Here is a 23,179-nt window from a genome sequence, read left to right as displayed (position 1 = left end):
TGACAGCTTCATTGTCTGCAACTATTACAGTAACTACGTCCCTGACCTCAAGTTTGAGTTCCAGCTGCTCGGCCAGATGAACAGACTAGAAAACAGCTGTTCGAGTTGCTGGATTTCGAGCAGCTGAGGCTTGAGCTACTGAAAGGGTCCTACTGTTTTCAGTACAATTTGTTCTCATTTAGACAATGCTTCAAAAGCATCAATATTTTCCCAGCCTTTCCACAAGCCACACTAAAAATATCAGGCCTTCCATAAATGCCAAAAGTGACATAAAAGTTTCCTTAGCAGATAATTTATATCTGGTTCAGAGCTGCAAGGGTTAGATGAAGCTACTTATCTATCTGCCATTTTTTCAGTTAATTGCAGTAGACCATTTAACCACTGAACATATGTTGTACAGTTTATCTTTCTTTTGAAATACTGCTTTTTAAACACTTCTTTAAATTCATTTGCGATCATCCTTCTGTATTTGCCTTATGTCACCATAACATACATGCTGGGTTCTCTCCATTGAGGCTGACCTCTCTTTTTGAGGCAATCTGGTTTGTACACCCGATGTTTTTTTTAGTCCTCTGTTCAAGTCACAGAAAGGGAGAAAGCTTGCAAGTTATAATTTAGATATGTCATCTGATATCTCCAAATAATGCATTTTTGTTATTTTTGTTTTCATCACTGTGATCTTATGATTGCAATTGCATAAATTTCATTAATATGAGAACATTTTCTTTTCCTCTACAAAGTAAATTTTAATTGTATATTTGGAGTCAGAGCACTGTAAATACATTGACATCACCATTTTCCTAGTAGCCAAAAAGCATTTTCAATACTACACTCATTCATACAAGTATTCTCAGTCTGAGACACTCAATAAATTGCCCATTTGGAGGTAATACTGCAATGAAGTAACTTACTCACACTGAGAGTATGTTTTTCAGAATACTACCTATGCAATGAATCAGTTTTTCTGCCATCCTTTTGTCAGTATACAAATATGTCCCAGACCCATCCTTGTTAATGTCCTAAACTTTCTCAAATTTATACCTTTTCCCAAAGTCATGTCTCACTGCTTCCTGCACAGTACATGATATACTATAACAACAGCAACAAAAAGGATAATAAAAAAATGCAAAATGTAAATGAAATATGCTCCAGATTGTATTTAAAATGACAAACATTTTATTTTGTGGAAGATGAAATGCTTATGTAACTAGAGAACACAAATTTATACTATCAGATGACAGAAGAGACCATTCCAAAACACAAAGAATTACACATTAATTATTATGGGCAATCCAAACCTGTAACAATCTATTTCAATACAGAAGAAGTCAATAAACTAAATTCTGAACTAATGGATTGTGAAATGTGAGTTGCAAGATCAAATGCCACATGCATTTGTGGTGAAGCAGTAAAACACATTTGCTAGACTTCATTAACAGAAGTAAACAAGAATGGAGTAGTGCATATGGCCAACATGGTCATAATGTTCAACGTTACACCCCACTAAAAACTGAAACGGCAACCCTCTGTATCAACTAGTATGAATAAAGGATTAAACATCTCAAGATATGTTCACTAAAAGCATAAACAGAACAAATGGAAATTACTTTTGCAGATAATTCAGGCCTAGAAATAAAGTGTAAGTGTGCATTTTTTTCCTTAACAAAACATGTCCTCAATAAAGAATTATGATATGAAACTGGAAGGTGTAGATTAGTTGTGCAAAATGAAAAATTCTCTCTTCTTAATATGAAACTTATATATTTAGCTTAGCCTTACTTGAAATGTTGCTAGACTAGAAAGTAAAGCGGAATTTAAAACAATAATGTAAGTACCTACAGTGAAAGGCAATGTGTAAGAGAAATATCACAAGGTGAAGTAAGACCTACAACAATGCTGTAAAATTAAAAATGAGCAAATGCAGATAAGCACTTCTTATATCCTATTTTATTTTATATGTTTATAACATTGAAAAGTAAAGATATACATCACAGGTATAACAAACTACAACCTGAGAGTTAAAAGTAGATCATGTCCAAATGCTTAGAGATGTCCTTACTCATTCATACAGTTCAGGTTTAATGAAAACAACACAATTCCCTGGACATCTGCCTATTTTGCACCTATTACCTATATGTCAACTATCTGACAACAATGTAGTGCTACTTTGTTATTATATTTTTTACTTTTTTGCCATTTTACTGGCTAGTGTGTTAGCTTTAACTATATGTTTTTCCCATAACTGCAAGATGAATAAAGCAAAATTGATCTAGCATCTGATTAAAACTGAACAGATAAATGGGAAGTTGAAGCTTCTCCTTACCTTAGGTTCTGCAGGACTGAAAGCAACACTTACTACAGAGTCCTTATGTCCGGTAAGCTTATGGATATAGGTACTTGAATTGATGTCATATATGTAAGCCTGCAACAAATGAGATTTTACAAAGTTTTAATTGACAGACTGTACAGATTATTATTCATAAACCAGAGTATCAATATAGGTTTAAAGTAAACATGTGAAAGAAATATCCACTACAGCTAAAGATGCATTTTCACATAGTCATGAAAACAGCAACCTGTTCAAGTACTAATTCATGTAAAAGCTGCTTTTCCTAACATGATTAGTTAAATATTTTGCAAAGTGTTTCAGACAATAAGGTTAAGGAACAGACAGCAATATTTAAACTATCATTTCTGTAAATTAATGTGCCCTTCAGACACCAAAACATCAACTCTGCTTAGGAAGCCCCAGTAGTTAAGTACTACTACCACGCAATGGGTCAGCAGGCCACACATTATTTTCTGAGAAAAAGAAATATTGAAAATGTGGTTTCCAATTAACAGGTTATATCCAGAACTAACAAAGTACATACACATGCTAAATGGAAGTTATGCACTTGCATAACTTTACATCCTCCAAGATCCATGTCTGTTCACTTCAAAATCAGGACTGGCATACCAGAGGCAGCAGTTGCTTGGCATTATTAAAACTCATCTAATTTCATACTGTCCTCCTCCTCTAGCTTCCATAATGCATTACATCTCCCCTTCACTCCAGATGAAGTTTGACATTTTTATCAATATAGCTAAAATATTTGAATAACCTTATGGTCCTCCAAGGCATTCCTCCAGATCACCCCACATGGAATCTTTTTTTTTTCTGCTTAAGGGGATGGTGGCCTGGTATATAGAAATTAACATACACAGACTTTTGTAGCTTACATATGTTCATAGGTAGGTACTAGGTTATCGGCCCATGGGCCTAAGTAAGCCTAGCCAACAAGGTTCCCTGGCTTACTCCACCCAAGAAAGTTATTTTCCTGTGCCCCTGTCGAGCAGAGCCACAGAAGTGATCCCCGGGGTGTATTTCCTATTTCCCATCCACTTATCAAGATTGTTCTTGAACAGTGCTAATGAGGAACTTTGCTTGACATGGATGGGTAGCTTGTTCCAGAGTATGGGACACCTCTGGGACAGGAATCTATCCCTACAGCATGTCCTGTTTATTGTGGTGACAAGGTTTAGGTCTCTAGAGCATGTAGCTCGGATGGATTGGGATTTCATTAGGTGTAGCATGTCCAACAGCTCTGGGTTTGACATAGCTTTATATGTTAGGCAGAGATCACCTCGGAGTAGGCAATATGCTACAGAGTAAAGCTGGAGTTTTTTGAGATGGTCAGTGTAGCGCATCTGTTTGAGGCCAGTAATCCTCTTTGTGAGGTACTTCTGTGGCCTTTCCAGCTGCTGCAGATGTCTTGTGAGGTACATTCCAAAAGGGGCATTGTACTGTATAATGGGTCTAATGAGTGTCGAGTAGAGGGGAACAATGACCTCTTTTTTCCTAGATGAGAACCCTTTTGTGATGAGGTGTGCCACATAGAAGGATTTCCTGACTACTGTGGCAATGTGATTATCAAAGGAGAGACTACTGTCCACCTGGGTCCCAAGGTCTCTTATCACACATTCAGCATTAAGTAGACTGCTGCCTATGTGGTAGTTCATGGGTACAGAGTTTTTACCAAAGGGGATGACAATGCACTTTTTAGCATTGAGCTTGAGGTCATAGCTCTGACACCAGGCATCTGTCTCAGTGAGGCCCTTCTGTAGGATGTCCACATCATTTGGGGACTCGACTATGGCTCCTAGTTTGCAGTCATCTGTGAACTTCATTAGCCAAAGGCCTTCTTTGTTAGCCTGTCCTTCAGAGAAGTAGATACCAAACAGGAGAAGTCCCAGGACTGAACCCTGTGGTACTCCACTTGTCACAGGTTTGAAGTCAGATTTGGAGTCTGCAACTTTTCCAGTATGGGTTCTGCCAGTCCATTCACTTTCAGTAGTTGGACAGAGTCCCCAGCTTCTCTTCTTCAGTGCATTACAATGGAACACCACGAGCAGTGGTAGCACCAAAGGAAAACCTGCACTTTAAAACCACATCAAGATTATAGTGACTTACAAAGGCATGCACAGAAGCACATGCTACAGCCATGCAAATATCATCAATGATTAACAAATTCCTGAAAAATTCTGAGGACGTATATGGTAGGGTTTTATTACATTTATCATAAAAAATGTAATACAGTCTGAAAGCCATCTGGATAAGATATCTTTAGAACATTTTTTGGCTGGTTCTACCTGTAGCAAAGGATGCAAAAACCCGATCAACCCTTCTATTATTTTTAGTTTTATTAAGATAAAAGATTAGCTAGCAGTGTACATCTACACAGTTTAGCAAATGTTCCCCTCTGTTAGAGTACTGCAGAAAGAATACAGATAGGCTGATAAACTGATTAAGGTTAATGCGCATTGGTAATTTGGGAATGAAAGTAGGGGTATTGCATAAGCATACATTATCATTATGAAAAAAGAAGTTATGTACTCACCATAACATTCCATGTTTGTTGTCCATCTCGCCTTCATTCTTACTGGTTGGGTTCAGAACCCAACCAGTAAGAGGTTCTTTCTCTGGCAAGTATATGTCTGACCTTCTTCATTGTCATCATAATAGGTATTGATGATACCTTAGGTACCTAATGTTATTAGCAAACAAGATCTGGGGAGCTTTACTAGAGCATGATGGGCTAGGGATACAGCCACGAGCCAGTGGAAGTCCTCAAGCTTTAGTATGTGGCCGAGTCAGAACCGAAAATCGGTTCCGAACCCAACCAGTAAGAATGAAGGCGAGATAGGACAACATAACATCAGCTTATTTCACAAGCTGACTGTGAATACCAGCCACAGCAGCATAGCGTGTGACATCTGTATAAAAAACACAAAAGCTAATTTATACCCATACATAGTGGGGATAAAAAGGAATAACTATTTTCAAGTGACTGGACACCGGTCATCTTTTTTATTAGGAAAACATCATGACTAATCATCAGTAAATAATCCTTCAAATGTAGTTGCAGCATTATCTGTTATAAATCAGTAATTCTTCAGGCAAGGTCAAAACCAAGAGTAAAGGAAAGACAGAAACAGTAGCCCAAATTGAATTATAAGTTTAGAAAAGGAAGTCTGTTTACAACCCTACCCTCCATAAATGCAGCAAGGGAAACATAACCATGGTTTTCAAAGAAAGTACAGCCGTCTAAGTAAGCTTATCATAACAGTAGATGCTCAGATAGATCACTGTTGCAGTAACCTAAGCTGTATGGGTTATATTCTGCATTTGACACAGTCTCACACCAAATCCTGCTAAACAAACTAAACCAATATCATCTATCAAATTCCACTCTTACCTGGTTCCAAAGCTACTTAAGTGACAGGTACCAAGCTGTGAAATGGGAAAATTCTCTCTCTCCTCAGCTGCCCATAGCTATAGGAGTCCCACAGGGTTCTATCTTATGGCCACTACTATTCACAGTCTTCACAAATGACCTCCACACAGCATGCATCTATAATTCAGTATGCAGATGACACTACCTTAATCTGTGCTGCACAAAACATTCCCACCCTCCTGCAAACAACTCAACTAGCATTCTCTGACGTTGAAAACTACCTTACCAAAGCCCAACTTATCCCCAATCCAAAGAAAATGCAGCTTATGATTATAACCAGTTCTAACAAAAACACTAACAGTCAATTCACTATCTACTCCACTAATGCTACTCCAATTGCTCCAGTGGCACAGGCTAAGCTATTGGGAATAACCGTAGACTCCCACCTAAAATTTGATAGTCATCTCAACTTAACTATTCAAAAAGTACATGCCAAACTAGGGTCGCTCTACAGTATCAAACCATTTCTTACCAACAACACAAGATCAGCCAGTGCTCGCTCCCAACTTCTATCCACCCTACTCTATGCATCTCCCATTCTGACTAATCTCAACAAAACTGAACTAAGCAAAATGGAAGCCTGCTATAACAGAATTGCCAGCTTTGCTGCAAATTGCTCATATAGAACTCATCACTGTACTGCTTTGAGACAGCTCCACTGGCTTGAACTGCCCAACTTCCTAACCTACAATCAGCTCTGCCTCTGTTATTCTATGTATTACCTCCCCAATAAGTGTCCTGCCCTCAAAAACCTAGTACAACATCACTCAGCCAAAAGGCCTCTTAGATCATCAAGCAAACTACTACTAGAAGTCACCAACAGCTACAATAGCTTTGGAGATGCACTATATAGTAGTTCAGTGGCTAAAAAATGGAACTCTGTCCCTACAAGCATTCAAAACACATCATCCAAAGCCTCCTTTAAAGACCTCATCAGGCAACATCTCAAGGAAAGTTGGCAGTGCCATGATTGCTCCCCAGGCTAGTGAAAGCGGATAACACATACATACAAAATCTAGAGCACTTGATAATAGTTTTCAATCTTACTCACAAACACTGGCTAATCTACAATGTATGTACTGTATCTGTGTACTATGTATGTATTCTACCTATGTTCCAAATTTCAGCTGTACAACACAAATCTATTAATTACCTTTATTTTTAAAATTAATATTTTTTTGTTTATTCTCTCCACTGTAACTGTTTATGTGCTGCATACCACTGTAAAAACATGTCTCCTGTAATTTGTGTGTATACTGATCATGTCTAAAAACTAAATGTGTCTGTAATTTTTCTTTGTGGAGCTTTTCTCCCCGGGCCTCTGCTGAAAAAGGGCCTTTACGGCTCAGTCAGACACCCCCGGTTAACAAATGTAAAATAAATAAAAATAAATAAAACATATTCTGCCAAGAATATGAGGACAAATCCATAACATCAGTGGTTTGGACATCAAATGCTTCAGTGCTTTCTCCTCCCAGAAAAACTGTAGAATAGAGCCCTGAAAGTCAGGTATATGCTAGGAAAAAAGAAAAAATGAAAATGTTCACAACCTGATGAAAAACATCCCCTAAAAGGGCAATAGAGGGAAGAAATGGCTACTTCAATACTGATCTATTCAAATGTCTACTATGGTAGAAAGTTTACTTACACAGCTGTACTGTGCTCATTATTAGATCACTGTTTCAGTAACTTAAGCTGTATGTGTAGATTACCAGAGTTTAGAAAGACAGGGGGGTAGAAGATGGTTGAGAATGCAGGAGCCCATAGAGAATAGTTCAAGCAAAACCTGCTCCGGATCAGAAAAAAATAATCCAGCATGTACAGCTTGTAAGGATTTATAAAGGTTTGCACAGAGAAAGAAGTTGCTGCCTCTATGACACTTCCAGACTCCACTCATTTCCAAAAAGCCACAGAAGAAACTAAAGCCCTTGTAGAATGAGCCCTGACCCTGCCTGGAAGTGATTTGTTATGGCAAGAATAACAGAAATAAATAGCTTGAGGCAAGAATTTTGAAATTACCTGTTTTGACACTTCTCTGCCTTTTTTTGCTTCATAGGAAATAAATAGCTGGTTGGCTTTCGTGAAGGTTTTTGTTTTGTCCAAGTAGTATGTGACCTAGCTGTGACCATCCCAAGTATGCATTATCTTTTCTCCCTTAGTTTAAGTTCTGGAATGAATACAGGGAGATTAATAGCTTGACTTAAAGTAAACTCTGCAACCACTTTAGGCATAAATGAAGGATTTGTTCTCAAAGACACCCTAACTCTGTGAAAAATTAGATAAGACTGCCTCACTATAAAAGCTTGCAACTCAGATAATCTTGCAGATTTCAGGGAAATGAGTAACATTTTTCCAAGACAAGAACTTCCCGATAAGCTGGTTCACAATGTAGAATTGTCAGTTTTTCTAAAACAAAATTATGACCCTAAAGAGGAGCCATCTGTTTTCCAGGTAGACATATGCAAAACCCCTTTCAAAACTGTTTGACTTGAGGCATAACTAAGGGCAGACAAGCAGAGGTAGACGTAATGTGAATCCTGAAAGAAGAGTAAAAAAGGACAGAGCATAGCAAGTCACACAAATATTATAGAACCCTAGGCATCTAGGTCTTCAAAGTGTCCTGGTTCTTAGCCAAAAGGTACTTCTGTTCACCCATATAAGATTTTCTAGTAACAGTTTTTAACCTCCTTTAGTACCTGCTGCACATCCTCAAAAAAAAGATATTAAAACTCTATCATCCAGGCAGTCAATTGAAGAATTTTCCCCTGTAGGGAAGCTTGCAAACTGCCTTTGGCCATTTTCAAGGGAAGAGAGAACCACTGTTGCCTAGAATAAAAGGAAATCAACACAATTATCTTTGGGGAGTCCTTCTGGATCTTTAGAAGAACTCTAGATAACAGTGGAAAGGGTGGAAAGGTATACAAAAATATTACTCACCAATGGAATGAGAAAACATCAGTCTTCTAGGACTGTTTGAAAGAATTTTGGAGCAGAATTTCTTTAATTGTCTTTTGTGAATGGAGACAACTAGAGCTACTTGAGAAGGTTCTCCACAGATGGATCAGCTCCTGGAAGACCCTCATGTCCCATTTCCATTCATGAGGGTCTGTCCTGGTCCTACTCAGCTTGTCAGTAATAATGGTTTGTTGTGACAAAATGTAAGAATCCTAGAAGGTTAAATTGTGCTTAGATGTTACATCCCAAGCTATCATGGTAAATCTGCAAAAGGGTAAGATCTGGAGCCCCCATGTTTGTTTCTATACCACATCAATGCAGTGTTGTCTGTGATTATTTGCAGATGTCCTGGGGACCAGAGTTGATTTAATGCTTTCAGGGCATTTATCATAAATGCCATCTCCTTGACATGTATGTGCTTTTGTCTGTCATGGTTGCCAACACCGACCTTGAATTTTCACCCCTTTGTAAGTAGCTGCTCAAGCAAAGTCTGTGGAATTTATTGTGGCAAACTTGACAGACTGAGTCAGGGGAAGAAGGAAGAGGAGGAAACCTGGGTTGAGAGACAACTGATCTAGCAGCCTAAGTAACACCCTTCTTGTAAATCCCAGCACAGGACAGGGGTTGCTGATGCTGGGACCAGACTGACCTGCAGTACCACACTGAATTCTCCTCAAGTGTAGTCTAAGAGAATCATGATAAACCCTGGAGGCCAAGAAACCCAGAATTCTGAGATAATTCCTGACTGATGTCAAGGACTGATTGGAAAAGATCAGGAACTCTTCTTTGTAAAGAGCTGCTTTGTCTTGAGAAGGAAAAGCCCTTTCAAGGGAAGTAAGCAGAAGACATCCCAGAAAAAGTACCTTATGAGAAGGAATGAGAGATGATTTCTGAAAACTCACCTGTAACTCCAATTTTAGAAAGATTTCCTTTTCCCATATTAGAGAATCTTGACATTTGAAAAAGGTCTGCAAATATAAGGCAACTATCCAAATAAGGAAACATATGAATGTATTGCAAACTGCAATGAGCAATTACTTGAGCCAGGCACTTTGTAAATACCCTTATTGCAGTTCATGGGCCAAAGGGTAAGACAGAGAATTGAAAATGTAAGCCATATACAGAACATCTTAAAAAAGTCTGAACTCTTTGTAAATTGGTATGTGAATATTTATTTAACTTGTTTATTTTACATTTGTTTACTGGGAAAGTCCGACTGGGATAAGACCCATTTTCAATGGAGGCATGGGGAGAAAAGCTACACATACAGAGATTATACAAAAACTTATAAAAGAAATTATATAAAACTTATACAAGAAATTATACAAAAAATATACAAGACATACAGTAGACCAGAAATTACATTCTATGCTATTATACATTTGTATTATACAATCTTCTGATACAATTCCTTATTGTAGTGTAGACATTGTAGTTTCTCAAAGTAAATTGAGGAAGGGATTATCTAGACATGAGAGAGAGCATAGATTATGAGGTGGTCAGGGAAGAGGATAAGTATGACCAGAACTATTAAAACTAGTTAGCCTGGAGCAGTACAGGAACAAAGCTAGGTGTCATTAAGATAATTTTTAAGAATCTTTTTGAATTGGTTGATATTTGTGGTGGTTTTGATGCTGTGAGGTAGTGAATTCCACCTTGTTGCTACATGATGAAAAAATAGCAAGGCCCCCTGCCTTATTAGTGGATTTGGACACTAATTTATTTGTTGAGCAAAGACATCTATTTGTGGTATGGGGCTGGAGAATATTTAGAAGGGCAAGGTTTTTTCAGGTTGATATACTAGTTTGTGTGCTAAGGTTAATTGGTTATAGGATAGAAGTTGTGGGAGTTCTAACCAGGAGAGTTTTCTTTAAGGAGTGACAGTGGTGGGTGTGATGTGTGCAGTCAGTTGCAAATTTAGCTATTTTATTGTAGCATGTTTAAATTTAATTAAATCTGTCTTTTTAAGGTTGGTGAGAATTGGGGAAGCATACAGAAATGTTGATAGAAAATGGGTTCTAGCAATGACAACCTTGGAGGTGTAAGATAGTTTTTATTTCTGTAAAGTGCACCCATTTTTTGTGAACTTTCTTTATTGTTTGTGCTACATGTAGGTCAAATATTAGGTTGTTATCTATTATTACACCTAGTAGTTTTGTTTGTGAATCGGCATTCATTTTAGTATTATTCCTAGCTGTAATGTAGAAAGTGCTGGGGGAGAGGATCTTGCTTGGTATCTGAAAATTATTTTTGGGTTATATCATGGAGGTGTTGCAGGTTATTAGCAGCACATATAAGTATTGTGTCATCTGCATATTGGATAGTTGAAGTCAGTGGGGTATCACTATGGAGGTTGTTTGTAAAAGTAGTAAAGAGTAGCAGCCCAAGAACTGAGCCCTGAGGTACTCCTAGTGTGACAGGAAGGGGGGGGGGATAGGACATTATGCCATTTTACAGATTGCTGACGGTCCTGTAGATAGCTTTGGAACCATTGAAGTGCAGAGGGGCTGAAGTTCAATTTGGAGAGTGTATTTAATAGTTTGAGGTGGGAGACTATATCAAAAGCTTTGGACATGTCTAGAAAGACAGCAGAGACTATTTCACCATCCTTTCTGAGTTGGTTGATGGTATTGGTTAAACTGAGGAGTGCAGTTGTGGTACTACGATGGGCCCTAAAACCATGTTGATATGTTGCAAGCATTTTGTTGAAGGTAAGATAGTGAATCAGTTGGGAGTGGATACATCTTTCAAAGAATTTAGATAGTGGAGAGAGAATAGCAATTGGTCTGTAGTTGGTCAGCTCTGTCGAATTTCTGCCTTTGTGTAAGGGAATAATGTGTGTGATTTTCCATACTGCTGGGACATGTTGTTCTGCTATAGACCTATTAATAAGAATCAACACTGGAAAAGATATGACTTCAACTGCTAGTTTAAAATATTCAACTGGTAACTTGTAAGCTGTTATTGAAGGGGGTTTGACCTTTTTAAGTAGTTTCTTAATGGTAGTTGTGGGAACAGGCTGAAAGGAGAAGGAGTTGGAGTTAATATTGAGAGGTTTGGAGGTTTGTGATGGCTCTGTGGAATTACTTTTAATTAGAGATAGTACACTTTCAGTGAAATACTTATTGAATTCTTCTGCAATGGTGGTAGGAGAGTGTGGTAAGTTTGGGGAAGGGGTAGTGGAATGTCCTGGGTGGAGAATAGCATTTATGGTACTCCAAATGTTTGGGGGGATATGCTGGTGCTTATGTTGCAGGATACAGTAGAAGTTCCTTTTATCTAGGTTGATTTGGTGTTTAGCCTTGTTTCTAATTTGCTGGAATGTGATGCAGTTGATTTTAGGTTTTACAAGTGAGCCATGTTTGCCAAGCTTTGTTTCTTTTCCTAAGGAGCATTCTGGTGTCTTTAGTTAGCCATGGTGTGTATGTGGCTTTAATACAAATTGACCTGGGGGGGGGGCAATTTGTTTAGAATTTCAAGGAAATTACTGTTGAAATAATCTACTGCAGCATCAAGGGGCAGATTTTTTAGTAGAGACCAGTTACATTTTTTTAGGGTATGGATTAGATCTTGGGGGTCAAAGTTTTTTACTGCAGATTTGGCAGAAGGTGGTACGCTTAACAGTATTGATATTTTTTCTCAATAGACAGGTTGGCATAGGGTCACTAAGGCTGTCAGGTAAGCAGCCACTAATCTGATAATTCTGAGGTTTGTTGGTTAGTGTCCAATCCAGTATAGATTGAGAGTTGGAGTTTTTATCTATCTGTGTAGGAGCTTGAATGAGTTGTGTGAAGTCATAGAGGTTGATGCGATTGTTAGGGTTAATTGAATTACAAGTTGTCCAGTCTATATTGAAGTCACCCATAATGATAGTTTCTTGAGCTATGGAATTTGATATAGACTGGATGATGTGCTCTATAGTGGAGATGCTATTTCCAGGTGGGACATAGGTAGCTATAATGGATATGAATTTGTTTTGGTTAAATTAAAGTTTAGTAGGTAGGATTTATATGTTTTCAAGGTTATCTATGTCTAGGCTTTGTGGAAAAAGTGCAAGACTGCTCTTAAATAAGATGGCTACCCCTCCACCTCTTTTTACCTTCCTGTCTGCTCTAATAATGTTGCAACCAGGTGGTATAATTTCTTTGTCAGTAATGTGTGCTTTTAACCAGGTTTCTGTTAAAACAGCAATATCAGGGTTATAATGGGATAGGGTGGTGTGCAATTCTTGAACTTTGTTGACTATACTTCGCAGATTTAGATTTAGGATTAGTATTTCAGATCCTTTTTGTGAGAGACTGGTTATAGCTTGTATTTGAGGGGGTGGTGAGGAGGTATTCTGGGGGTCTGGGTTTGGGTGAATGTCTCCACTTATAATAAGTTTGGTAGCTATGGTTACTAGTGTCTGGATGAATGTTGATATATGCTTATGAAACTTAAAAAGGGTATTTTTGGGTTTAGTTTAATATAGTGTAGTTTGTATGAGGTGTGATGGGGTTCTGTTATATTTAAGATGGATGGAGATATTAAGATGGAGTAGTCAGTTAGGTGTGGAGAAAAGGTAGATGTAGTTTTATGAAAAGTGTAAGGGGAGACTATCTGTGAATGTTAGCTTGTTAAGTGAGCAGCAGTTGTTAGCAGAGGTAGCAATATACAATGTATTGATAGCATTTTGTAATGGAAAAAGGGTAGGGATTGGTTAAAGGTTAATTTATGTATGGTAATGGATGGGTGCTGTTAAGGTTAGTGTGGAAATGTGACCTACTTTATAAATGAAAATTGTATAAATGGTGACTGGTAGATAAGTGTGAGTGGTTTGGTTTAGAATAAATTCAAGTGATTTGGGGGCGGGAGGGAATGGGAGTGGGTAGTGGAGCAGAATGAAGCTCGAGCATAGCGAGAGCGGAACAGACCGGCTAGATCCAGGTTTTATGACTGCACAGCAAGGAACGATCAGTCACTTAGACTAGCAGGTACTGTGAAAAGTATCTATGCAGCTGACAATTTTGTAGATTTCTTAGAGAAATAGAAAACTTATAACAGGAGTGAGTATGGAGTGGGAGAAATATGGGCATGTGTATTGTTATGGGACAAGATTAGTTATTAAACTGTATCAGATTGGAAGGAGTCAGGAAGCTCCATACTGAGTATGTCAAGAAAATAATACAGAAGTGAATCTTAATCCTCTACTGCCAACAGATCAAAATGGACCCTACGTTAAGATGAAAATAAATTCAAAGAAAAACTCATTTCTGGTGGACACTGGAGCCACTAGGGGAGTGTTAAAAATTACTTCAGCTAGTCAAATACCAGTATCAGAGTATAAAGTAAAGCCAGTTGGAGTAACAAATACTATGGTTATGTATCCTGTTTCGGAACCCATCCCCATTTCTTTAGGTCCAATTAAAGAAAAGCATTATTTTCTTTTGAGTACTACTGCACCTGTAAATCTGCTAAGAAGAGATCTGTTATGCAAGCTGGGTTGTACTATTTACTGTACCCCAGAAAGGGGGTATCTAAATGTTCCAACAGAATCGGAGGGGGGAGTATTGGCAGTTTTAGCAGAAGCTGAGGAACAGCCTGCTGAAAGCATACAGGCAAGACAGAGATTTACTACAGCAGGTACCTGCCAACCTGTGGGCTAAGCATGCAAATGAAGCAGCAGGTACACTGAAATCAGCAGAACCAGTAAAAATAAAATTAAATCCATCAAAACCCCTCCCTAGAGTTACACAATGTCCACTAAAGCCAGAAGCAGAGCAGGGAATCAAACCTGTAATTCAGTCTCTAATGCAGCAAGGAATATACCAGCTAAAAGCCCTTGTAATACTCTCATCTTTCCAGTGAGAAAGCCAGGGAAGGATACTTATAGATTTGTACAAGACTTAAGGGCTGTAAATAATGCAGTACTGCCTACTTTTCCTGTTGTTACAAATCCAGCAACAATACTGAGTTGCATACCACTTACAGTTAGTTACTTTTCTGTAATAGATTTAGGTTCAGCATTCTTTTCTACACCAATTCACCATGGTAGTCAGTTTCTGTTTGCTTTTACTTATCAAGGACAGCAATATACCTGAACATGGTTGCCACAAGGATATACTGAGTCTCCTTCATTCTTTTCTCAAATTCTGAAAAAAGATTTGGAGAATGTGACATTTCTGGGTGGGTCTGTGTTAGTACAATACGTAGATGATTTACTGATAACATCAAATTCCTTACAGCAATGTCAGCAGGATACCTTGCATCTTCTGACTATGCTTGCAGAAAAGGGACACAAAGCATCTAGAGAAAAACTACAACTGTGGTCATCTCAGGTACATTATTTTGTCATTTAATATCCCAGGGTAGCAGGCAAGTGTTACCATCTCATATTGATGCAATATCTAAGGCCCCATGTCCAACTACTCAAAGACAGCTTAGGTCTTTCCTAGGTATGACAGGATATTGCAGACAGTGGATCCCTAACTACATAGAAATTGTCAAACCTTTGACAAATTGTTTAAAGCAGGATACACCAGAGCCTCTCCTTTGGAACAGTGAAGAGGAAAACTCATTTCAGAATTTGAAGCAAGCTTTAGCTACTGCCCCAGCTTTAGGTTTACCAGACTATAATAAAACTTTTATTTTATTCTGTCATGAAATAAATGGATTTGCTCAAGGAGTACTTAAAAAAAAACATGGGGACAAATATCATTCATTAACTTATTACAGCACAGCACTTGATTCTGTTGCAAAACGTTATCCAGTCGTTGGTGCTTGAGCATGATCTCACAGTAGCTGTCCCTCATTCTGTATCATCTCTTTTGCTTAAAATGAAAACTTAACCACTCTCGACTGCATGTCTAACTAAATATGAACTTTCAATTCTTTCTGATCCATCTATTTCTCTGATCCGCTGCCTTGTTCTAAATCCTGCATCTCTGTTGCATACTGCTGAGGATGGTGAAGAGCATGACTGTGTGTGTGTAACTAACTATTTGCTTTCTCCTGGGAAGTACTTAAAAAACACTCTTATACCCAATGCTGAGTTGAATTTATTCATAGACAGCTCCTGTGGAAGAAATCAAACAGGAAAATTGACCTCGGGAATAGCAGTCTGCACAGAAGAAACAATATTGTTGCAACAAAGATTAGAGCCTGTTCAGTCTGCTCAGATAGCTGAGCTAGTGGCTTTGAAAAAGCCTGTGAGTTAGCCAAAGACAAGGTGGCCGATATTTTTACAGACAGCCGTTATGCTTTCGGGGTGGTACATAATTCTGGGCAACTTTGGAAAGAGAGAGGGTTTTTGACCTCTTCAGGAAATCAAATTAAAAATTCAGGGCACATAAAATCATTGTTAGATGCACTTTTACTACCTAAGAGGCTGTCTGTAATCAAATGTTGTGCACATCAAAAGGGGTTAAACGTTGTTACAAAAGGTAACAACTTAGCAGACCAACCTGCTAAACAAGCAGTAGTAAATTGTTGCAAAAATCTGTGTATGTTAACAATAACAGACTGTAACAGTAATGATGTGTTTGGTTTTAAAAAGTTGTCAGCCTTTCAAGCTGAAGCATCACAGGGAGAAGGTATGAGGTAGCTCAAGGATGGATGTAAAAAATCCTCTGATGGCATATGGCGATATCCGGACGGCCAACTGGTGGCACCTGCCTCTTTGCTACCTTACCTAGTAATGCATATCATCTACTGGCCCATACAGGTAAGATGGCTTTATTTAATCAAATTACCCAAAGTTGGTATGCCCCTCATGTCTCCTCTTTAATAGTTCAGTATATACAACACTGCAGTATATGTTTGGAGTATAACATAAGCAAACATGCCAACAGCAAATCAGCATGTTTACCTCCACCCTGGGGTCCTTTTGTTAACATACAGCTGGATTTCATCCAGATGCCTAAGACTAGTAATTTACAATTTATTTTGGTGGTAGTGTGTATGTTCTCAGCATGGGTGGAAGCTTACCCTTGCCGCAAAGCTGATGCAGTCACAGTTATTAAAAAAACAATATCTGAATTTATACTGAAATATGGTATACCCAGCATTGTTAACTGTGACCAGGGAACACATTTTAATAATGCACTGTGTAAGGAACTATGCAATTTTTTAAATACTAAGTTGAGTCTTCACTGTCCCAACCATGCCCAGTCATCTGGATTAATGAAAAGGGTAAACAGGACCCTTAAAAATAAAAGTTCAAAGATTTGTGCTGAACCCCACTTAAAGTGACCCAAAGCCCTTCCCTTAGCATTAACAAGTATGAAGGCCTCACTAAATGCCACCAGAAAGTTGAGTCCATATGAAATATTAATGGGGAGACCCATGGCCCTTAAAGCTACCCCTCCAGTGGAAAATGGTGATTTAACTTTTTTCAGATGATGCTATGATTTCTTATTGTAGGAGACTCCTCAAACTTTTGCAGCAATGTCATTGTACAGTAAGACCAACGTTACTACAACCAGGTGATTAGGTGTATGTGAAAATTTTCCAGAGAAAAAACTGCCTGAGCCTGAGGTGGAAGGGGACTTTTCAGGTCCTGCTAACCACCTTGACTGCAGTGTGCTGTGCAGGACTACCAATGTGAATCCATTTGTCTCATTGCAAGAAGACCTGCCATGTGGGGACCCCAGACGAAGCATCACAGCCAACAGAGGGAGATTGAGGTGCGACAGATAAATCATCTGTCCAGTGAGAAGGTCAACTTCAGTAGCAGTCCATGATGAATCCAGGGACAACAGGTATTTTTGCTTTGTTTCTGCTGCTGTTTCCTTCTATAAACTGGGCAAGAGAAAATAGTTTCTTGCTAGACCTTCGGCAGTATGCCAAAAATCTAAATAAAAGAAACTGCTGGATATGTTCATATATACCTCATCATTCTAAGGCAGGGATTCCTATGATTCCCATCCCTGCATCACAGGTGTCATTTGAAAAGGACCTTAACGACATCAACTTAACCTGGCGTAATGGAACTGATTTTTCAAAGGCTGTGTCTCTTCAACTTGCGACCACACATCATGGAGACAGATGTTATGCCAGAAATGGGACTGTACCAGTAGGAAAAAGCAAATGTAATGACACCAGCCATAAAAGTGTATTAGACTCTTTGCACTTAAACAGCTATGATGAGGGGCATGGTATGGGCATGATAAGTGACCGTTACTACATCTGTGGTGATCATGCCTACCCCTGGTTGCCTAAAAACTGGTCTGGATGTTGCTTTGTAGGCTATATTACTCCTGCTATTCAATACTTTGAACACCCACCAGCAGGCAGACTGAGAAATAAGCAAGTAATCCACTGGCCAGAGCAAGTATTTTCAATTTTTAATCCTGGGTATGGAGTGCAAAGGACAATGCTTAAAATCACCATGCTTGCCCAAATTCTACAGGAGGTGGCCAACGAAACTTCACATTATATCAGGATGGCAAATCGAGAAACTATTAAAATGTGAACTGTGGTGTTACAGAATTGAATGGCACTTGATATAATGCTTGCTGCAAAAGGGGGTTTATGTGCCCTCATAGGGAGTCGCTGCTGTTCATATATTACTGACTATCATGATGAACAGGAAAAACTGGCAATTTTCATGGAACAAAGGGCCAAAGATCTGGACAGCACATCAAAACAATGGACACTTTTTGGATGGTTGGACAGTATTTTTGGTAACCTGGGAACTAGCATAATCCAGGGTATTGTCATTGTACTTTTTATTTTATTTGTGATAATTTTGGTATTTTCTATTCTAAGGGCTGTGATTACAAGATGTTTAACCTCACCTGCACATGAAATGCCACTCCATGTGCCAACCAATGACAATTCTATTATAACAGAAGATGACTATTATGATGCAGAGGTGTATTTTATCAAGTCAAATATATATATATATATTTATATATTTATTTATATATCTATATATCTATATATATATATATATATATATATATATATATATACAATTATATGTATGGTATGGCACTAATAGTATCAGAGGGATGAAACTGTTATGGGACAAGATTAATTATTAAAATGCATATTAATTTCAGTTTATTAATGTTGCTATAATATGATTGTTAAAAAGCAAATATAATTTGTATGCAGGGTTGGGAAAATGAAGCTTCATAATCAAGAGTATTGCTGTGTCCTAACTGCATTCTTTTAATATTTGATAAGGAAAAAGTATGTGTTGCATGAGGTCGAGGCATCTTAGTTACTACAAAAGGAATTTGTTAGCCTGACTCCTCCAGGCTAGAAGTGCGTTGTTGCTAGGGAAGGTTTAAAGCATCCAAGGTCAGAAACAAGTCCCCTTGGAAGCAAGTAGATCTTGTATAGAAAGGTGTTCACATGAAGTCCGAGGCGAAAATCACGAGGGATGAGGACATTTGAAAGATTTTCTATTAGCTAGAGCCATTGTAACGTAATGAAAGTGCATGATCAGGTTTGATAAGAAAAATCTATAAAAGATATAGGTTGTCTTTCTTCAGAGGGACTAATTTAACATCGGCTATGAAGATTGTCTCCCAGCGCTGTAAGAATAAAATTTCTGTTTGCACATCCTGAAGTGTTGTTCCTGACTGAAGGCTTATAAGGTAAATTCTTAATGTTATTTATTTATGACTATAACAGTATTGAGAAGGAGAAGACTGAGTAAAACAATGATTCCAAATTAGAAAGGGGTGGGTTTAGAGAGGTATCTGGTGGGGGTGGGGGTTACCAGTAGTGTGCACTCGCTGAATACATTCTAATGAAATTTACAATCATAGAAGGGTTAAATCATTAACATACACTGTAATGTTCCTGTACTTTAAGTAAACCAGCCATACTCTTTTGCAAATACAGCTGGTACATAACTGCTATAGGGATGCCTCACAGTGTTTGTATTAGTTGACAACTGTAAATGGAAATAAAAAAAATTTTAGGAAAAACTTACAAGGCGAGTGCTAGAAGAGGTAGGACTGTATTTATAATTGGTGTAATATAAGAAAGGAGTGGAAGGGAAATAGGTAACACAGCCTAATAACACTACAGTTAATAAGTTAAATTAAACACCCTAAGCAGTAATTTGACACTAAAAATATGTTCAAACAAATACAACAAGCATCTAGGCATACATATAGTGCTCAACCAAGATTAATGTACAATATCCAGCTTGGCCTGGGTAAAACCATCACTGTAACATATGATAGTATTACCTATAACAGAATATATAGTACAAGGCATTACTAAACTATAGCAGCTGAATGTCTGCAAACTATAAGGAATTACATTACATCCCAGTTTAAGCATATAGTGAACAGTTAAATTAGTTTGCTGTTAGTTGGGAATACAGCTGATAAAGCACAGTATCTTACTTTAAAACAGTGATAGCAAAACAATATTAGCATGTCTGCAAGAAATCATAATAAACCATCTTAAAACAGTAATGCATAAGCAGAGTTCAGATTCCTGAACAGAATCCTTTCCCTGTCTGTTCTGAGAGTGCTGGTTCTATGTTTAAGTATATGGTGAGCAGTTAAATTAGTTTGCTGTTAGCTGGGAATATAGCTGATAAAGCACAGTATCTTACTTTAAAACAGTGATAGTTACACAATAGTTTCAATAATATGAGCTAAATGGTCAATAAATTCACAATAAAAACAAAAAAGAATAATAAACCATCTTAAAACAGTAATGCATAAGCAGAGTTCAGATTCCTGAACAGAATCCTGTCCCTGTCTGTTCTGAGAGTGCTAGTTCTATAAGCCCTCGAGATAACATTTTCTCCAGAATTGAGGGAAACAGGGGAAGTTGATTTGCAGGATGAAAAGGAATCTCCTAAAAAAAGAGAAAGAGACTCCCACTTTCATGGATTAATATCAGAATCCATTTGTCTGAGACTGGCTAATGCCACAAAGGAAATGCAGACCTATTCTCTACACAGACTAAAGAGCTTGCCAGGGTGGGAGAAGGGGACTCCTGAAAAGGGAAACAGTCATTCTGATTTTTGGACTGTCCTTGGCTCTGGGAGGCTGCCCTTATTTATTGAGTCTGTTTGCCATTGTTTTTTAAAAATTTGTTTGCTGGAAGCTTGCTGAGACTGTTTATTTTATTTCCTGTAAAATACTCCTGAAATAGAAAAAAAAAAAATTCTCACTGAACTTGAAATAAGGAGGGTTGAAATATATGGGTCCCTCATCAAACTGATTTGCCTCTTTCATCAAATTGCTTAAAAACCTCAACAGCAAAAGGGCCAAAAATGTTTCTTTATCAAGGGGAGAATTTAAAATCTCATCTTTGACATCTTGTAAAGTTTATGAATGTAACCAAGCAATCATCTCATGACTGATCCAGTAGCAGTTGTTCTGGATACAGCAAGAACACATCAAAGAGTGTCAAATTATATCAGAAACAGACACTATTGCAGAATTTAGAGATGCTTTAATCTCTGAAAATGAGAGGTTAGCAGTTAACGTCTTCAAATGTTAAAAAGATGGCAGTAAATATTTTAACAAGTGAGTCTGGCAATCTAGAATTCTGAAAGTTAAAGCAGCAGAGGAATAAAGTTTCTTCCAAATCTATCAAAAGCTTTTTTATCCTGGTCTAAAGAAATAGGGTTAGCATTCATACTATATTTAGTAGCCAATGTTTTTGTTAAAGAAATAACTGCAATATCAGGTATGGGATTAGGCAACATATTTGTATGCGTCTAATGGACTTTTTACAAGCTATCTGATTTTTAGAGGTAGAATGTTGAAATTTAGAAATTCTGCATGCTGTTAAGAAAATATCCTCCAATACTAGTAAAACAGGAGAAACAGCTGCTTGTTGAGGAAAATCCAGTTGTGACAAATCATAATACCTATGCTGGGATACTGGAATTTCATTCTATTCCCACTGAATTGTAACAATTCTATCATTTTATTTATAGTTTCAAAAATGAATAATTCTTTGTGATGGAAATCTAAATAACTTTCTTCAGAGGCAGACTCTTCAGCATGAGGAGAATTCTATGAAGAAAATGACTTCCCTTCTAGTCACTGTTCTTCTGAATGGGAATCAGACACAAAAGTGAGGAAACTCTTTCATTTTGAATTCAGTGAGCAAACAAGATTTAAAAAGCTAAAGGTGTGAAAGAAACCCTTAGCAAAACCCAGCAGTTCTTCTCTCTCCATAGTAAGGGGAACTAGAGAAGCTATATGCTTACATTTTTAGAACAACTCAAGGCAAGAATCACAATTTGCAGTGGACTGGACTATGAAGACCATTTTCCTAGAGTCAGTAAAATAAAATGCTTTCCAACAATAAATCTTCCTATTGCTGCTGTACTTATTTAACTCACAAATATAATTTTTAATGTGTTGTCCACTGCATGACTGAGAAAGAATATACTGAGACAGCACTGCAAACTGGTAGAACTGTCTAGAAACAAGTCTATTTGAATGCACAGTGGTGAAAAGGCAATACAATCTTCAATAGACTGGACTGTGGTGAACTATGTTTTATATTCAATAAAATAAAGTTTGTCCATTTAACTAAACGCAAATACCCCACTACTGCACCTGCCTAGAGGTTTAATTAATACATCAATAATTTTTAGTAAGATCTTTTGTATTCAATGAATGAAGGACATGCTGCAACAGTGGCACAAACTAGTACTTCTGTCCATTTTAACCACTAGAAAGAAAAGTCTGCTCAGGTCCCCAATGCTGTTTCCCTCTTCTCCTCTTTCTTTATTTTGGATAAGTGATATACTTGCTTAAATATTCTTTTATCAATCAATTAGACATGTAAAACAGGAAAAATTATATGACTGCCATTTACATACTGTGCAATTATTTGTACTTTTCTTCATTCTAAAACAAAAAAAAATGTTATTCCCACACAGCAATAAAGTACACAGAAACATCCACACATGACAAACGTTTACTGAAAATGAAGGGAAACCGAGGTGCAGTTTTTATCATTGCACCATGAGTGTGACCAAACTATCAAACTTTTTCTTGTTCAATTGTCAGTCTAATAAAATTTTCAAACTGTCCTTCAATGATATTCCTGACTGCATACAAACAGTGCCTGCTGCAGAAATGTAAATAATTGCTAATATAGATGGATTTCCTATTGCTGCCAGTAAGAAACTTGTAAACTCTCAAATCCAATAAAGTGACAGTTACTATACTGAGATTCACAATATTCCGATTAAAGGTCGGCATTATCAAAAATATTTTTTTAATCAAATGATGTTTATGATTTTCTATGAATTTTTAGAATCAGTAATCCTGAATACTTTCTTATTTGGTAAATTATTTTACAAACAGACATGCTAATATTGTTTTGTTAATATGGAAAAAAAATTGAAATGTTTAACAGCTACCCCTTCAGTGTTAATATAGCTTTCAGTAGCAGAATGATACAATTTTCTTCATTTGGATGGGGGAATGGGGAAAAAGTTTCCATTTGTTTAAAATCCATTT

The 23,179-nt window shown here is 37.5% G+C and overlaps 1 protein-coding gene across 1 annotated transcript in view; it reads right to left on the bottom strand.

Moving 5' to 3' along the window:
* Positions 1-2,182: 2,182 nt before the first annotated feature.
* The window catches only part of WDR27 (WD repeat domain 27), a 2,477,832-nt gene continuing 2,456,835 nt past the window's right edge, over positions 2,183-23,179 (bottom strand). Inside the window, exons 24-25 of the mRNA XM_044072816.1 lie at positions 2,324-2,422; positions 2,183-2,242 (exon numbers count right to left, since the gene is read on the bottom strand). Coding sequence (XP_043928751.1) covers positions 2,183-2,242; positions 2,324-2,422 — 159 coding nt within the window. The remainder of the gene's footprint in view (positions 2,243-2,323; positions 2,423-23,179) is intronic.

The sequence above is a fragment of the Protopterus annectens genome, chromosome 1.part0 (genome assembly GCF_019279795.1).
Source record: "Protopterus annectens isolate FY-2018-M chromosome 1.part0, PAN1.0, whole genome shotgun sequence".
In the NCBI taxonomy this organism is placed as follows: domain Eukaryota; kingdom Metazoa; phylum Chordata; order Ceratodontiformes; family Protopteridae; genus Protopterus; species Protopterus annectens.
The sequence above is the reverse complement of the archived record's forward strand: the minus strand, read 5'-3'. Positions and strand labels throughout refer to the sequence as shown.